General features: G+C 40.1%; 1 protein-coding gene across 1 annotated transcript; it reads right to left on the reverse strand.

Moving 5' to 3' along the window:
• Positions 1-1,056: 1,056 nt before the first annotated feature.
• Positions 1,057-12,854, reverse strand: p4ha3 (prolyl 4-hydroxylase, alpha polypeptide III). The gene is made up of 13 exons (XM_080428178.1): positions 12,375-12,854; positions 11,587-11,744; positions 11,204-11,427; positions 9,952-10,101; positions 9,807-9,858; positions 9,332-9,492; positions 8,717-8,893; positions 6,926-6,993; positions 6,414-6,573; positions 6,246-6,308; positions 5,436-5,504; positions 4,197-4,293; positions 1,057-3,401 (listed from the first exon to the last, which is right to left on the reverse strand). The coding sequence occupies exons 1-13, from the start codon at positions 12,560-12,562 to the stop codon at positions 3,331-3,333; spliced, it is 1,638 nt and encodes a 545-aa protein (XP_080284304.1). The 5' UTR covers positions 12,563-12,854; the 3' UTR covers positions 1,057-3,330.
• Between the last annotated feature and the right edge of the window lie 5,083 nt (positions 12,855-17,937).

The raw sequence follows: 17,937 nt of genomic DNA on the forward strand, positions 1-17,937 counted from the left end.
CTGTGGAATTGTGGGAAATTGAGTTCAAGTCACTCAATGGTTTAAGCGCATACTCTTTGACACACACATCCGGTCTTTTGACCAATAAGCACCTTTGTTTGACCCGGCGCCGGGACAGCTGACGCTTCTCCGGGTCAAACAAAGGCATCACGTGACGTTTGATCCCCTTCCCCTATTCGCTCATACTAGGACATGGCGTATGTGTAGGCCGCATTTAAAACAAATTGAAATACATTATAAGTGAAAGAACTTGATTCAATTATATGTATTTACATTTATTTTAATAGGCCTGCGCCCTGCGCGTGGTGTTGTTCTCGTTGCTGATAAATAATTTGACGGCTAGGAGATCAATTCCTCCGTCAGTGATGAGTTTGTTGTTCTTCCCACATGCAATTTTTGTCATGCTCTAATCTGTACTGTGACTGTCAAAATTATTGAAACAACTGTGGATTCACAACCAAAGACTATTTGTAATCATAATATTGACTAACAGCCATAGAGATATTCAATTTGTTCATTTTCTTCACCACTAGAGAGCAGCACTTTCTTACATTACTTTCACTATCATGAACCATGTGAACTTCATCAACTTCTGCAATCTTAAGTGTTAAAATAGTAAATGCCTTCATGTCTTTATCCCTCTAAAGTAGATAACTACATTAAAGCTCCATATCCATAGCTACTTTATTATAAAATGCACTTAAAAAGTTGCAATTCACTTACATAATTTGTGATATCCATCTTTTTACGATGATCACTATTTAGGTCAGCCAGTTTTAATTTGCGCACATACTATGCCAAGTACTAGTGCCATTAGGTGTTCCATCATGTGCATTAAATTAGGATATGTTTTGATATGTTAGTGGAAAAATATCTAATGTATAGAATCAAGGCCCTCAAAAGCCATGTGTTGTGGTGCAACCATTCACAGAGTACAGTAACATATTGGCCTGCAAACCATTGGAAAAATTCAAGTCCCACTTTGCTCCTGCAAAAAAATCGAAACATTACAATGTTAATAAATAATGAAACTTACATAGAGGGTGTGCTCTGTAATTTAGCATTTTATTTTATTGACTAAGAGGGAACAAAGAAAAGATACATTCACATTCACAATCACATGAAAAATAGGCCATCAAATGTGACATGTGGCTGGTTTATGCAGTTCAAAATTACCCACAAGAGACACACACTCAATGCAGGTTCAGTTTACACTTTATTGCACACATTTATTGTAAACTGTAATAAATCAAATCAAAATCCTGTTGTAAAACAATAATTGGGATGATTTAAACTCCACTTCCCATTCACCTTTATAATTTGTAAGCAGGAGACTCCTATCCATCATCCCCAAGAGGCTGTGCTGTTGCTGTTAAAAGCATGCATCATTCCTCCACTCTATGGGCAACAACCTTTCATCATAGAGTTTATACATGTGGGTTTGTATTTGATTGTGCCTATGTGTGTGGTTGCTGTCACCTGTCAGTGTGTGTGTGTGTGTGTGTGTGTGTGTGTGTGTGTGTGTGTGTATGTGTCAGGGGCGTGCTGGGACCAAAATTCAGCTCTGGGATTTTCTTCTTTTTTTTTCGTTTTTTTTTTTTTCAATAATATTTTCTTGGGTGGCCTACCGGCCGTTTGGTGGCCCGTAAATGGCGCGGCCGTTCTGGATTTTTCCCGAATTTCCCAGTGGCCAGCACGTCCCTGGTGTGTGTGTGTGTGTGTGTGTGTGTGTGTGTGTGTGTGTGTGTGTGTGTGTGTGTGTGTGTGTGTGTGTGTGTGTGTGTGTGTGTGTGTGTGTGTGTGTGTGTGTGTGTGTGTGTGTGTGTGTGTGTGTCGCGCGTGCGTGGTATACTGGAGGGGAAATGAAGGTGAGCAGATTCTTATTCCTTCCTCCCCCTTCCCTGTCTCTCAACACTTCTTGTTTCTCAAATAGCAGACTTTCAAGGAGCAGACCACTAAAAGAATCCTCCTCACAAAGAGGCCCCATGGAGCCTTTACAGCCCTTGCAGTACATTACAGCAATGGTTACAAAACAGTGTGCCGAAGCACACTGGTGTGTTGTGAGTCAAGTCCTGGTGTGCCTATGACAACCATACATCATTATTGCAATATATACAACTATACATTTTTACAACCTTACAACTATATTATTAATTTACATTATCATTACAGTATAATTTAACCACTTTAAACTTGGTTCCCTGTTTTGGAAAAAAAGTGGAAAATAGCAGACACAATGCAATGCGTTGTGAGCTTGTAGATCTGCAATTTTCTCTCTGAATACAGTGAATACACTTGTGATTTTGACTTGCCCTTTGGTGTGCCTTTTGGTCAACAAAAAAGTTTGAAAACCCCCGCATTACAGTCCACCTTCCAGCTCACCCTCTGCTCAAAAACAAACAGTAAACATGAACTTTCTTTTCAGATGAGCTCTCTGACCTACTTATAGGCACTAATATCTGACTGACTGGTATGCAGACAGAGTGAGTGTTCAGACATGAACATTAGAGCAGATGGCTTCCCAGTGATTTGATTTACAGAACATGATTAATGGTGCTTGGCCTCCACAGCCGAAAGAATAAGAATAAGCGGAATTGGCTCAACAATTCCACAATTCCACAAGCCACAAGACGGTGAGTCACGTGAAAACAAGTTAAAACCGTCTTTCATGACTAATAATGACCACATCTTTTCATGTGGTCAACACTCAGAATGATGGTTCCCTTTGACTCATAGCACACAGCAAAATCCGGAGTGATAATTTAACTCTTGAGGGCGTGCTGGTCTCGTTCTACATTCCTTAGCTCTGATCTAACTGATTAGATAAGAAGGGCTCTGAAACGATATCCCTGATTAGAATCATCAGGGTGGCAATTTGCATGTTGAAACTTGCTAATTCTTTGCATATGTTTTTGAAGGCTGTATAGTTCAGGAAAAACACACTTTCGGTGTCGAGGCAAACAGCATTACACAGTTAACTGAAACCAGCCCAGTGTGTGAGGGTAGAGGCCTCTCTCCATCTGCAGGGAGCGGGCAGTGGGAGCAAGAGAGCTGCCAAAAACCTTATTACCCTTCTACCCCACCTTCCCAAAACCAACGCAGCCTTGTGCTGTTCCTGCCCCTCCAGCAGTGTCCGCTCTATGCTCCTTGCTTCTTGGAGCCTGCAGCCTGGAGCTCCAATCACACGTGTAGGCTGTTCCTTTACAGCTCTAACCTCCCCCGTCTATTCACCCGGTGAATAGACGCTCCCTCCTTCTCTCTGCCTGCAAGCGTGCCCCTAGGAGGCTGGGTCTTGTTCTCCAAGCAGTCCAACATACTGCTCCACCCCTCTCACTCTTCAGGATCACGACTACAGCGACGCAGGAACTCTTGGCCGTGTTCATGGATCCATTTATTCGCCACTGGAACATAAATTAACTCAATCACCCAGCCATCCAAGCAGAAGAACAAGTTCTCAAGTTTTTATATATATACACACACACACACACACACACACACACACACACACACACACACACACACACACACACACACACACACACACACACACACACACACACACACACACACACACACACACACACACACACACACACACACACACTCAGGTATATATATATATAAGTTAAAAGTTAAAAGTAATATAAATAAAACCATTCTTCAGTCTTTAGTAATCTTTGATAATTAACTGGTCAACACACTTGTGCATAACTGTAGCCCCAGGTTTCCAGAGGGTGGCATACCCGTTTCCTGTTCCAGCAAATTTTCCCATAGCTTCGTTTGGTTGGCTCTGCAGCAGATTTGAACCGGAAAGACATTATGACAACTTCACATGCGTTCCCAGTTCAAATCTGCTGCAGAGCCAATCAAACGAAGCAGGAAATGGTTATGTCACCTTCTGGAAACCTAGGACTACAGTTATGCACAGAGCCTATATGCAATGCAATATGTTTCCATTGTTTAATCCTGCCACTGTGACTACACACTTCTGTGAGATCAGTTTGGTCCTGGCCACATGTATCCAGGATGAGGTGAAATGGTGTGGAGTAGAAGCCAACCAGTAGCATATGTTTAGCATCCCAGAGCAGCACTCCAAGACTGACTTGCACTATAATACAGTACAGATGTTGTCTAGCTTTCATACAATGACTCCTGTATGATAGAACAACATCGCCATCATTGTAGTACTCTCTTACCCCATTTGTCCCCAACCAGTACAGGACAGCCAGCATGCAGGGTGTCATCATCCCCTTGGCCATTCCTGTGGAGATTCCACCAGAAGATGGCAGCATTCTGGAATACGAGAAACAGTGGAAAGAATAACCTCAGTTATGTTGTGAAACATAGCTGTGTTCAAACTTCCAAATATAATGAAGAAACCGTTTGCAGCGAGAACTACGACTGAGAGCTTCTACAGTCACTACAGTATATGTTCTGAATTCCCAGACAGTGAAGTGAAACCCCAATAAAATGCCAAGGGTAGGCTGAACACCACAGTGGGAGCAGTAAAGTGTCATTGTGTCAACAACAATTAATTTAACCAAAACAACCTCAGCCTCAACTTTAAACAATAGCCTTAATAGTCATGTCATAAATGTTTTTATGGCTGCCACTTTACATTCATGTTATAATGTGATTTGACCTGTTGGCATTTTGACAGCTGCACAGAGTCAGGGCTGTGTGAAAACATTCTATTGAGGCATAAAAGAGAAACTTTGTAATGCCTGACATACTATAAGTCAGTGGTTCTCAAACCTTTCCATGTGAAGGACCCCCAAATGAATACGTATTTGGCTGCAAATACAAATTAGTGTTGTTAAAATGTTTAAAAAGAAAATACCCCCAAAAATGTCAAGATCTATTGAAAATAGCAGATCTGCAAGCTCACAACATGTTACAGTATGTTGTGAGCTTGTAGATTGGCTCTTTTCAAATAGCCATTGTATATACTGTAGTAGTGGTTAACCCATTAAGACCTAGAACTGTGTCATTTTTAGATTTGAGCTAAAAAGCATTATTTTACACTTTGGGCTATTCAAAAATAGCAGATCTACAAGCTCATAGCGCGGCACCGAGTGCCGCGCTACGAGCTTGTAGATCTGCTATTTTTGAAAATTTTTGAAAATGTGTGCAAATCTTTGAATATATATATTTTTAAAGCTAACATTTTTAACTCAAATCTTTGCTTCTGGGGGGTCCCTGGAACAAAATATTTTTATGGGGGTCCGCGGCCAAATACATATAATTTTGGGGGTCCTTGACATGAAAAAGATTGAGCACCGCTGATATAGAAACATACGTTTTTCAGAATACTGTTGAGATTTAGGAGACATGTAGAATCGGCTTCAGGTCTCAATGGGTTAAAGTAGTGTTTATTTTGCTGGGGACCCCCCAGACCTCACTTTGAGAACCATTACTGTAAGTTGTGCATTTACCTTCACAACAGGGATACTGAAGTCAGCATAGATGAAGGCTGTGGATCCACCTGCCTCAACAGAGCTGAGCTGTGGGTGAGGACATTGTAGTACACTGTTAAACTAACTCACATTTCTCCAACTGACGACAGTCAGTTGAACTGATTACATCGTCCCAAACCAACTCTGTCAGAGGTAAAGGGATATAATAAGAAATGATATCAATTGACTATCATTATGCCAATTTAGCAAACTGTTACTTCAAAATAAATAAACACAAAAGATATAACATACATCAAGACAAAACATTTAAATTCCAACAAAGCAACAGTTCACTCATCTGCATATATTGTTAATAATAGTAATAATTACTAATACACGAGACAACCATCTCAAATAGAAGAATAGGGGGAAAATATATATATAATCAGGGTAAAGGGTTAGGGTCAATCAAGCAAAAACACTGTAGAACACAATCAGGGTCTGAAAATGATTTACCGAGGTTTATAGACTTATTGTCATCTCTTACCTCTGACTGACTTTGTTTGGGACCAGTTCACCTGACTCTTTGTCTGGTGTGTGCATGTGTGTGTGTGTGTGTGTGTGTGTGTGTGTGTGTGTGTGTGTGTGTGCGTGCGTGCGTGCGTGCGTGCGTGCGTGCGTGCGTGCGTGCGTGCGTGCGTGCGTGCGTGCGTGCGTGCGTGCGTGCGTGCGTGCGTGCGTGCGTGCGTGCGTGCGTGCGAGAGAGAGAGAGATGAAAAGTGATGTTCTGGAACACAAACACACTCCACATACAGTACTGTATAATTGTTTCAGTAATAATTCACTTACATATATCATAAAGGTTGCCACACGATTCCCAGTTTTAAGCTTGAACAGGGGGCTTGAAGCTGACTGAAGACATTTGAAAGTTAGAAATATACAGAGGATCACAGACTTTATCTCACAGCATAACCATAATGTCACTTTTTATACCTGTAAAATTTGCTTTGAACTTACCGTTGCATGGTCAAAATGGGGTTCATAGTGTCCACCAATTCCATAATTCACTACTTGAAGGTACTCCCCATATGGAGGATGAGCATTCAGACCTGTGAGCTTGGAAATCCGTTGGTCTAGCTGCCCAACAATGGGATGCACGGTGTCCTTTAGCCATGCACTGTAAAATAGTTCATATTTAGTCATATTGTTACTGATTAACAAACATTTTACTTTGTTAATTTCTCTTCTTTCATCTGCTATTGTTATGTTTTATTGGTTTACTGCATGTGTTGTGAAATTCTTCTGTTAAGCTCTTTGTGACTCTACAAGTGCTCTACAAAAAAGTTTATTATTATTATTTAGATTTTGCAGGCAATAAAAATGGGCTATATGTTATAAAAGCATATGTATATATGAAATCAGAAGCACGTTTCATACGATCTCAGGAGAAACTCCAAATTACGTAAGACAGTAGTGGAAGAATACACAAGTAAAGATTCCTGATAAGAAACAGTATGTTCACATTGTACCTCTTGCTGATGCGATATCCTGCTGTTGCTTGCTTATTTTCTCCAGATGCCACCACAGATCTTTGCAACTGGTCAATAAAGATAGAAAACAGCCTTTTACTTTCACCACTGATACAGCAACAAAGCTTTGCGCTCCATCTACACACTTTGTCAAAACACGATTAAAGGCATGTGAGCGTGCCCAAACTGAAAACAGATATACAATTGTAGGTAGGTAAGAATGTGAAAGAAAAAAAAACTGGCAAGAACACACACAAGCTGTCATGATGGAAGTGTTGATGGATTGGCTTTATCTGCCTGGATTTTGATCATACCCAGACTCTCAAGAGGAAGCCTGATGTAAAAGAATTTCACCACCTATAATGTTGCTACAAACTGTATTGTACAATATGTGTAGATGACAATAAACACCTTGAACCTTGAGGATCTAGTTTGTATAACCTTTTTAAATGTATCTAATAGTTCGTTATTATTCTAGAATCACTCACTTCATAACATGGCTAATATAAAACATCAGTCTTCAATGACTTTCTAATTTCACAAAAGGATAACTCTCAGCCTTCTAGAACGTATCTCAAAATCCAAGTCTAAAAGTCCAGATGTTCAGGATTGAGTCTATCACTCTTAATCAAACCACCAAAAGTTGTTTTCTTTTTTTGTTGTTTCAACTGAGAAACGTTAAGAATAAAGCTTTCCTTTTAGCTTTATACTTTCAGACTTAAAAACTGAAATCCTGGAATTAAACAAGAGCAAAATGAATGTCATGCTGATGACACCGTTGACTTCTTCCTGCTCCAAAGGACTAATCCACTGCGTCTGTTTTTAATCAACCCACAAGATGACATAATGACGGAATAAGTACAGGGCTTTCCAGCTGAGCAGGGAATGGAACTAGCCTGAAGAGTGCCAAAACCTCACAGCAGCTATAGGATATCATTTGAGTTTAATACCAGATATTTCCAAAATAACTGAGTCAGCATATATTTCTCTTATGACAATATACTGCATGCAGTAAACCTTCCAATAGCTACTGTAGTGATATGTTATAATAATGGGATAAACGTTTACCAGTGGAGCCCATGGTAATTTGCACAGTCTGAGGGACTTGGACAAGTCTTCATAGTAATGTATCCCATATTTCTTTAAGCCCCGCAAAATTGTTGGAAGAAAAACAACTCTTTTTCAAAAGAGTTTCTCAGAAATGTCTAATCCATCCAGCAATGTTCTACTTTCCTTTGAATGCCATCACAAAATAAAGGCACTCCCAACAGGCCTTTGCATTAAAACCTATTAGAGATTCCACCAATTATATTGGTAAGCTGGTCATTAATTTGCTTACACAGAAGCTGCTTATAACCAATGTAAGCAAAGTTGTACTGTAACTCAGGTGAAAACCTAACATCTTAGCACAGGTCCAAAAGCTTTAACCGTGAGAAAGAAAAATCAAGTTTGATGGGAAACTTCCTAAAATAACTGTAATCCCTATAGAGCCCATACTAATACTGTGGATATCACTCTCCCCAGCAGTCTTAATATCAATCAATCAAATAAACACAATCGAACAGCCAGACTACCGTAGGTGGCGTATTTTACAAATATCTACAAGGACATGGACTCAATTTTAATACTCAAAGTTTAATAATTTAATATTTAAAATTAAATCTAATATGGGTGAATTGTACCCATGTATCTGTATTGATATTGCTGGTATAAAAGATTATGAGGTAATTAAGCCTAAATTGATCAATGTTCTTGTGTGAATGAGAATGAGAGCTCACTGTGCATACATACACCTGGATGAGCCAACAGCTTGATCTTCTCTGCCTCAGAGTCTGTGATGAAGTTGTGGTACAGGACCACATATGGCTGTATGCTCAGCACTTCACGTCTTATTGGCTGCAGCAGCAGTCCAGGGTTTCCATTGGTGAAATAGTCGCAGAACAGTCTGGGGTTTTTATAATGCTTTGGCTGTAGAGGAATGAAAAAAGTATATTTGAAGCTTATTTCCAGTTGTGAACCAGGAAAGCAGCTTTTTTGCTTTTCTCCTTTATACGGTATATTATACAAAAAAATTGAATACTACTCATTTCCAAATTCACACAAAGCAAGATATTCTCACAGCCACAAGGTTGAGTAGTGAATGCTATTAATATGAATTCATGTTGAAAATGAATTCCTGCAGAGAAAGATGTGCCTTATTTGGAAAACATGAAAGATGTTAGTGCCATTTCTGTTTGAGGCTGCAGTCAGATCTCTACATTCTATTGCCACGTGCAAAAAGCATCGCACAACATTGACAGAATATGTCAAATACAAACTACTAGTAAACTGGCATCTTGACTTATCCTGATTATTTCAGGGTATACCCTCTCTCTATAATTCAAGAAATTATTAAGTGATGGATACCTGAGTGCCTTGGGTCTGACAGAGTCTCTCGTAGGTATTCCTTGTTCTTAGATAGGTGGTGTTGGGTCTCCTCAATCCATCACCATTGATAGGTAAGGGTGGACTAATGAGCAACTTCTCATATTTCTCAACATTCAGCAAAACTCTCCCATTCATTGGATCTGAGACGAAATAAATAACACAAACCGTATCCAGACAGTTTCTGTGTTATCAGAGTTAAGAAAGGCAAGTCACAGTATCCACCTCCCGAAATACAATCAAATGTGCATTTTCAAATGTGCATTTTCAAGCATTTATTATGATAATCATGCATGATTCTTGGAATGCATATGGAAAAGCGTAAATGCACTGTTTGTTAGGAATATACAGTAACAAAGAAATTAACTCATGCTGTTGCTTGATGCAAATGATGTTAGTTTAGACTTGTTGGATTTAGTCAAATGAGTGCACTGTGTTTTATGTGGGAAATAATTACCATGATGGAGTAACTCCTGGGAAAGGCTGAGAGCATAGGAAACATTTCCTGTCTGAAACAACAGTGACTAAGTTTAGTATTTACGCAATGCATTGCAACAGGCTGACTGGCTTACATCTGGTGTGAGTGAGTCATTCAAATCCACCTTGAAGTGAGAGAAAGCCAAGTGGTCCAAAGCATCCTCTAACGTCCCTTCATTTTCTGGGCTCCAGTCCCCTCCTGTTCCTCTGAACAAACGCACTGACTCCTCCAACCACTGAACAGAGTGGTAGTAATCCTCCTGCTCATAGGCAACCTGCAAATAGCCACGCTCCATTATTCCAACATGTCATTATGTAGGCTACACTAAAGCAGAGCAATACTGTACATACTTGTCCTGTGAAACACCCAACACAAATAGCAGGACAGTGAGTATTAACTTATTCAAAGGCTAATAATCATCAATTAGATGGCTGATGCTTACCTCAAACAATCTATTCCATAATTTTAATGGACAACTGTTTTGAATTTTGCAAAGAAACATTGACTAGTAAGCACAGCAGCTTCAAAAACCTGTCTGTCTTTAAAGGCATATAAAAGCAGTTGCAGCCAGCTGTTACTATGCCAATCTGACAACACCCTAAAGTAACTAAGCATCCTGTTTAAAGATAGTCCGAGATTATCTCAGCCCCCCCCCAGCTACCTCTATTCTATTGTCTCTAGATTCCTGTTGACTTTTGCAGAGTGAGATAATGTATTTTCCATACAAGGGGATCTCCCTCCCACACAGTGCCCTTCCCTACTACACAAGCACTCAAAAAAAGAAAGAGAAGAAAAAGGAATTCATTCTGGGGAAACTTAAAGGATAGGGTGACTTTTTCATATTAGCATGATAGAAGAATGTGTCTAGTATAAGAAAAGTTCCAAGACATACATACAATTCACCATTCCCCTCTCTGTCTGGAATCCTGCCACAGAATGACTGACAGGCATTGAACTAATTTGTTTTAAACTCGGGTATCATATGTTAATCAGTTAAACTAATTCACACAGCACCATCTGCCAAATCCTCCTCACACATCTCACAGAGAGACACGAAACGTTGGGCTGATTTTTGTTTTCCAGTTCAGGTTAAAAACTACAGCAGATTAAAAACATGTCAGGCTAGAAATGCAACTAATCAAATTAATAATGTTTTTGATTTACCTAGAGCCATGTGTGTGTGCTGTGTGCCAATGTACAAGCATAGACAGAGTGACAGACAGTAGTCAACAGTATTGTCAATGCACATTGGCACCTAAATCTAACACCAATTATTAATTTGATTAGTTGCTTACTACCAATATGATTGGGGAAACAAGGAGGGAGGTGGTGTACAGTAAAATGAATACATGACACAAAAACTAGGAATGGTGTACCTTTCCAACCAGGAAGCAGTCATCACCAGATAGAGGAATAGATACTGCAGGCATGTAGATATCAATAGGCCTGCCGTTAGTAACTCGTTGGAAACGACCTCGTACGAGGCTCCCCACTTGAAGAGCATACACATCCTGGAGCCTCATCAGCCCCATAGCGGCCCCCTGAAGGTCCTCCAGTTTTGGAAGGCGTCCCTCCTCCTCCACGTAACTGGACCTGAGAGCTAAACAGCAGAAGGGCCAAAGGGTGTTTGGGGGTTGGGTGATGGGTGGTGACATGAGAGAACACATGGGGAGAGAGAGGGGAATGAGGGATCTGATTCTGTTGATGGAGGTGTTGTCAGATATGAGCACCAGATGTGTCTTTAAAGAAGGCAGTGTACCTTGTGTATTCTCCTGGGCTTCGTTGCTGTGGACCACATTCATCCACTCAGACTGGAGCCTCTTGATCAGGGTGAACGCTACCAGTGGGTTTGCCATGGTGGTTGATGGTTCATCGTCGTAAACACGCTGGTGAAGATCAGACACCTTTGCATAGAACCTGCAGAAGACAAGTTAGACAACATAACCAGAAGGGAACTGGAATGGTTTAAAATGCCTTATTTCCAATGATCACTACAATCTCCTACCCTAACATCATGGTCAACATCATGGTCATCTCCCCCTTAGTGAAAGTACTGATATTTTTTTGTTATTATCAAAGGTCATCATCACCAGAGCTTTCAAGTAGACCACCTCCACTAAAACTTTCATATGCACCAACATAAAACTAACAAACTGGGATCAAATGGAAATAATTTCTCATCCTGAGATTAATTGAACAATTTTACATGATTAAATTGGACCCCTAGCTCCCTAGTTTCGACTCAATTAAGATGCACATGCACGCATTACCACCCCATCACCAATTCACCACTCACTCATGCACGCACGCACGTATGGCACGCAGCTTTCTCTCTCTCTCTCTCTCTCTCTCTCTCTCTCTCTCTCTCTCTCTCTCTCTCTCTCTCTCTCTCTCTCTCTCTCTCTCTCTCCCTCCCCCTCTCTCTCTCTCTCTCTCTCTCTCTCTCTCTCTCTCTCTCTCTCTATCCTCTCTCTCACACACACACACGCAAAACTCAAGCAACATTTCGCACAACACAAGCATAAATAATGCATGACTGTTACTCACTTTCTTACGTCCTCCAGTCTCTCTAACTCGTGGTTGATGTACGTTCCTAAATAACTGATCAATTTTCGTTCAACATCGATTGCCTGTTTAACATTCAGCAGCGACGTATACATTTCACCAAAGGATCTGGGAATCACCGTCAAATTCAGAAGACCCCAAATAAAATAAATATATTTAAAATAATCCATCTTGCAAAAATATTCCGGGATATCCTACTCTGCCAGCCAGTTTGAACTGAAGTGATTTCCAAAGTTTGGTCACATAATTGCGTCCCTAAATCTATCTCTGTCCTGTTTTGGTTTTGGAGACCAGACTAGAGCTCATCAGCTGCGCTGCGTCCCGCCGTCTTGTGGAAATCAAATGCGCCTCTGTCTGTCCAGAGCTCAGAGAGGATCAGCTTTCACTGTCCGTCCGGGGGGTCGACACTCTGGTCCAAAGCGTTAGTGAGTTCTCTATAACAGCTGTGCCAGCCGCGCTGCTCTGCTCATAGATTGAAAATTCCACTACCGTGCCAGGTCTACAACTTTAGTAAAAAATAAACAAAACCGTTTTGCTATTCACCGAAACAAAGTCAGTTTTGTGTTGTTGAAAGTCTATTCTCCAGGGTGGGAAGCCTTTCAGGACCCTATTTTCTCTGTATAATACACTTTTTGGGTAGAAAATAAAATATGTCCACCAGATGGAAAATATTGTATTTACTCCACTGCGCCCTCTACAGATCTGATGATAAATATAAATTACCAATGGCCAGATCTGTAGAGGGCGCAGTGGAGTAAATAACATAATTTATCTGACCAACTAGTCGACTTATACAGTATCCTAGTAGCCTGTGCAGAAATGTAGATTTGGTGGAGTTGTAGGCTATTTCCCTACATTTCCCTATAATTCTACACCTCTAATGACAAGGCCAAATAGCTACTGCTTGTATTTTCGACCATATGTATGTTCCTCAAAAACAAATATTTCTTATTAATTGGGCTACTGGGCATACATGAGGATGAGGAACTATCGGAGTTTGGGATTATAGTGACATCTAACGGCGAAATCTGTACTGTAACCACCAACAATGAATGATCATTACTTTGGATGATAACCAGTGACAGTAACAAAGTATATTAGGCAACTTGAGTACTGTAGGCCTACTACTACTACTACTACTACTACTACTACTACTACTACTACTATTACTACTACTACTATTACTACTAATTTTTTTTTAGTGTCTATACTTTATTTGAGTATTTTTGGGAACTTGGATACTTCAATGCTGAGTAACCAAAAAGAAACACATTTACTTGTACATAATATAACATAATAAAATAAAGTAAAATAAAGCCCACTGAGAAAATGAATCTAGAACATGTTTACTAGCTCTGGTCCAGGGCATTAGTTCTATAGAGAACTAATGCCCTGGAACAGAGCTATGTGTTTACATGCTTCTCATCAAGATGCATTGAAACTTGATGTAATTGTCATGTTGTAGGGTGTCAAAACCTCAGCTGGCAAATTGTTTTTATTGATGGTCTTGGCAGAGATTGAATGACACTCTCATCACATCCAAACATGAAGTGAGTAAAATCCTCAACATATTCTTCACGACCATAACCTCAGATTTGGTTGAAAAACTTCCCCCTCACTCTGGGTGCTATGGTGAAGAACATGTTGACTCATTTTACAAAAAACAGGGTGTACGGAAAGATGATTTTAAACTCTCCCCTGTGAAAACAGAAGAGGTGTTTAAAAAATTGAGTGCTCTTCATCAACACAAAGCCACAGGCCTCCACAATATCCCCGCCAAATTTCTAAAAGACTCGGCCGCCTCCATTGCTCCAATCATTACCCACATAATAAACCTCTCCATCATACAGGGACGGGTCCCTAACGATTTCAAAAAAGCAAGGGTGACCCCTCTGTACAAAAAAGGAAACAAATTAGACCCTGGCAACTACCGCCCTATTTCTATTCTTAGCTCCATCTCGAAAGTCATGGAAAAAATAGTCTATGAACAGGTCGATAAGTATCTTGCCGAAAAAAATCTAATTTACAAATTCCAATCTGGTTTCAGAACAAACCACTCCACTGACACATGCCTTCTCTATTTGAACGACTCTATCAAACAAGATGTCGACAAGGGCAAATATTGCGGCATGGTCATGCTGGACCTCCAAAAGGCCTTTGACACCGTCAATCACCCAATTATGATCAATAAGCTCAAAGCAATAGGTTTTGATGATACGTCAGTGAACTGGATGAGATCCTACCTGGAAGGGAGGGAGCAAGTGGTGGAAGTAAACGGCACCCAGTCCCCCCCCCTCCCTGTGACTTGTGGTGTCCCACAAGGAAGTATACTAGGACCTTTACTGTTCCTGATATATGTGAATGACATGTCATCGGCCTGCGACTGCAAGCTGTTCCTGTTCGCAGATGACTCGGCCCTGCTAGTCTCGGACAGGGACAGGCTGCAGGTTGAGAAAACTCTCAGCTCCGAACTCAACAAGATCTGCATCTGGCTCTCTGACAACAAACTTTCATTACACCTGGGTAAAACTGAATCCATCCTCTTTGGGTCCAGTCCTAACCTTAGCAAGGCAGAGAGTTTCACGATCAAAGTGGGTGATAATGTCATCAAAAGAAAGGATGAAATTACCTACCTGGGCTCCATCTTGGAGGCAAACCTCTCCGGTAACAAAAACGCCGAAAAAGTGATCAAAAATGTCAACCGAACAACACGCTATTTGTGGAGGATTGATCGCCTAGTCAGTAAGAATACTCTGAAGATTCTTGCAGGGGCCCTCATTCAAGGTCATTATGATTATGCATGCACTTCATGGTATCACAACACCTCCAAGGCCTTAAAAACAAGGCTCCAAACATCCCAAAACAAACTTGTAAGGCTACTTCTTGGCCTCAATCACAGAACCCATCTAACCCCTGCTCATTTTGCTAGGATTGGATGGCTTAGGGTTGAGGACAGAGTACAGCAACTTGCTATGGGCCTGGTCTTCAAGATACACCACAACATTGGGATCCCCCTGTATTTGTCAAAATACTTCAAAAATGTTAATGAAGTCCATGATCATAACACCAGAGGCAGCTCCACTGATCATGTTCAACCCAGATTTGGCTCAACTAAGGGTATGAACTCATTCTCATGCTATTCATCAAAAATGTGGAATGCCCTACCAAAAGGAGTAAAGGAGTGTAAAACCCTACTCACTTTCAAAACTGCCCTAAAGATACACCTTCAGGAGGCTGCAATTCGAAAATGGCCCCTGTCTAAGTCTTAACCTACCCCTCCCTACCCCCCCCCCCCCCCTCTTTCATTTTCCTCTTTTGTATATATATATATATATTTTTTTTCTCTCGTCATACCAGTAACCTGAAAGCTGATTGTATGACATTCTGTATAGTAGTGTGTATATCTGCCTGCCTCTTATATTTCATCATGATTTGTGTGCATGGGGTCCTCATCTTAAACAAGCGTAATGCTTAATGAGGGTTTCCAGTTTAGTAGACCTTGTATTGTGAATTTGTACTTCCATGTACTGTTATGTACTGTCATGTACTATTCTCATGTCTTTCTAAATAAACTACATCAATCAATCAATCAAGATTCAGGTCAAAGAGAGGTTCTCGATTACATTTCTTGATTATAACAGAAATGCTCCTGTGACGTTGCATTGCCTGGAAGTTCTGTCAGATTTCGCATTGAAGCAATCCTAAAAAGAAAAGAAAAAGTTGATGTTGAAAAATAACATCAGACATTTTCTTTTCTATAAGAAAAACCCATCTTCCCATACAATTTGCATTGTTGCATGTCTCCAAATTAATAGAAAAACTGAAAAATACCCAACTTTACATAAAGGGTGTAATAAATAACAATTTAAATCCCATTATACTGTATGATACTATTTGACATTATCAACCTGAGAATGTCCTCCTCGATGTTAGGATGAGGTTTGCAATGGTCTCAGAGCTATATTCCTTTTGTCATGCCACTGTCAAAAGGCATCATAACGGCAATTAGTGTCAATATGTAGACTACTTAGACTTGTATTTACCTTCACCAAGGAGGTTATGTAAGGATGCCTGTGTGAGCCTGTTGTCTGTCTGTGACCCACATACAGTATCTCGAAAAGTAATGTCCAGATTTCCATGAAATTTGCTGTGAACATTAGTGCTCTCCACCTATTGATTTTGGTGACCCCATGACCTTTTATCTTGCGCCACCATCAGGCCAACATCAGGACAACCTTCATAATGAGCAGAGCAATAATGAGCAAACTGGTAATTAGGCCTTGGTGGAGATATCATTTGAATGCTATGCTGCTACAGTACATAATGCTTTTACAATAACTATACTTGTTATTTATTTAAAGAATGGCCATGTTGTTGGACTGAAAGTATCGTGCTTTATCATGTGCAAACCAAATATTTATATCTTATATTCTGTACTGTATATGTTTGCTCTAAAATGAAACAGAAGTCAGATATGATATTACCATGATGATTCCCAAATATCCTCTGTGCAGACACAGCATATGTAAACAAATCCCGTCAACATGGAATATACATCTTTACACAGATCAATGCACTTGGCACTTTTCAGTACTGAAAGTACTGAAAACTGAGAGTAGAAAAACTGACAGAGCAGAACCTCTGCCCCAAATGTTTTGATATTACTCCAACAGAGTTTGTCCAAACATCACGCAATCGGTACACATTATCTCTGAAGTCATGTGATCAAGACGGGTCTGTCCGATTGTCAGATTGGCTTTAAAATTTTGCAGGAGTGGTTCGTTTTGAACACAATTCCTCAAATCATGAACACAGCGCCCGATTGCCGTGAAACATTGCTGGCCCACAATAAGCTACCTGGCCTCGTGGAGACTGTTTGCTCTGAGGAGCACATTTTTAGGGTTTAAGTTGTAGGGTGATTTGAGTGTAAAGCTTACAGTATGTCTTGAGTGCTGAGGGCCAGTACATAGCAGGGGTTGGTTCTCTCAACTGCCAATATGTAGACTATTGTTAAGTCTTGTGTTGTGGTGGTGATGAAGACCTAATTCAATAATACATCTGTAATGGTGACTGTGCCCTACTTAATGTGTAAAATGTTCTGTAGATCAATTTACACTCTCCAACTCTGTGTTTGTTGGGATGTATATACAGTATGGGGGAGGGGACATATTTTATTTACATATTTGTGTGATATATATAAAAATACCAGTATATAAAACATTATACAAAGATGTTTTACAACAGACTACTGTACATATTGTATAATGTAACGCAGAACATGCAAAATGCATAAGTCTCCTGATAAGGCATTCATACTAATGTTTTCCTTTCATAGTAGTATTAGCAGTGTTCATACAGTATGATGGTGTGTGTGTCATTTGAAAACAAAATACCAAATGGTAAATAAATACCATGAAAGTCATTTACAACACATCAGTATATATTATTACATGTTTTTATGATTAATTTGATGAGATGAATTGAAGTCTGTTTTTGAAACAATGATGAAACTTTAAATAGAACGTTACTAGAGTTGTTTGTGAAT

This window comes from Gymnoscopelus braueri (assembly GCF_963280865.1).
Source record: "Gymnoscopelus braueri genome assembly, chromosome: 5".
NCBI classification, from domain to species: domain Eukaryota; kingdom Metazoa; phylum Chordata; class Actinopteri; order Myctophiformes; family Myctophidae; genus Gymnoscopelus; species Gymnoscopelus braueri.

Coding starts and splice junctions, on each gene's coding strand:
- p4ha3 (XM_080428178.1), bottom strand. CDS start 12,562: ATGGATTATTTTAAATATATTTATTTTATTTGGGGTCTTCTGAATTTG. Junction 9,859..9,951: donor TGGCTTTCTCTCACTTCAAG/GTGGATTTGAAT, acceptor CTGTTGTTTCAG/ACAGGAAATGTTTCCTATGC. Junction 3,402..4,196: donor ACTGGTTGGGGACAAATGGG/GTAAGAGAGTAC, acceptor TTTATGTTCCAG/TGGCGAATAAATGGATCCAT.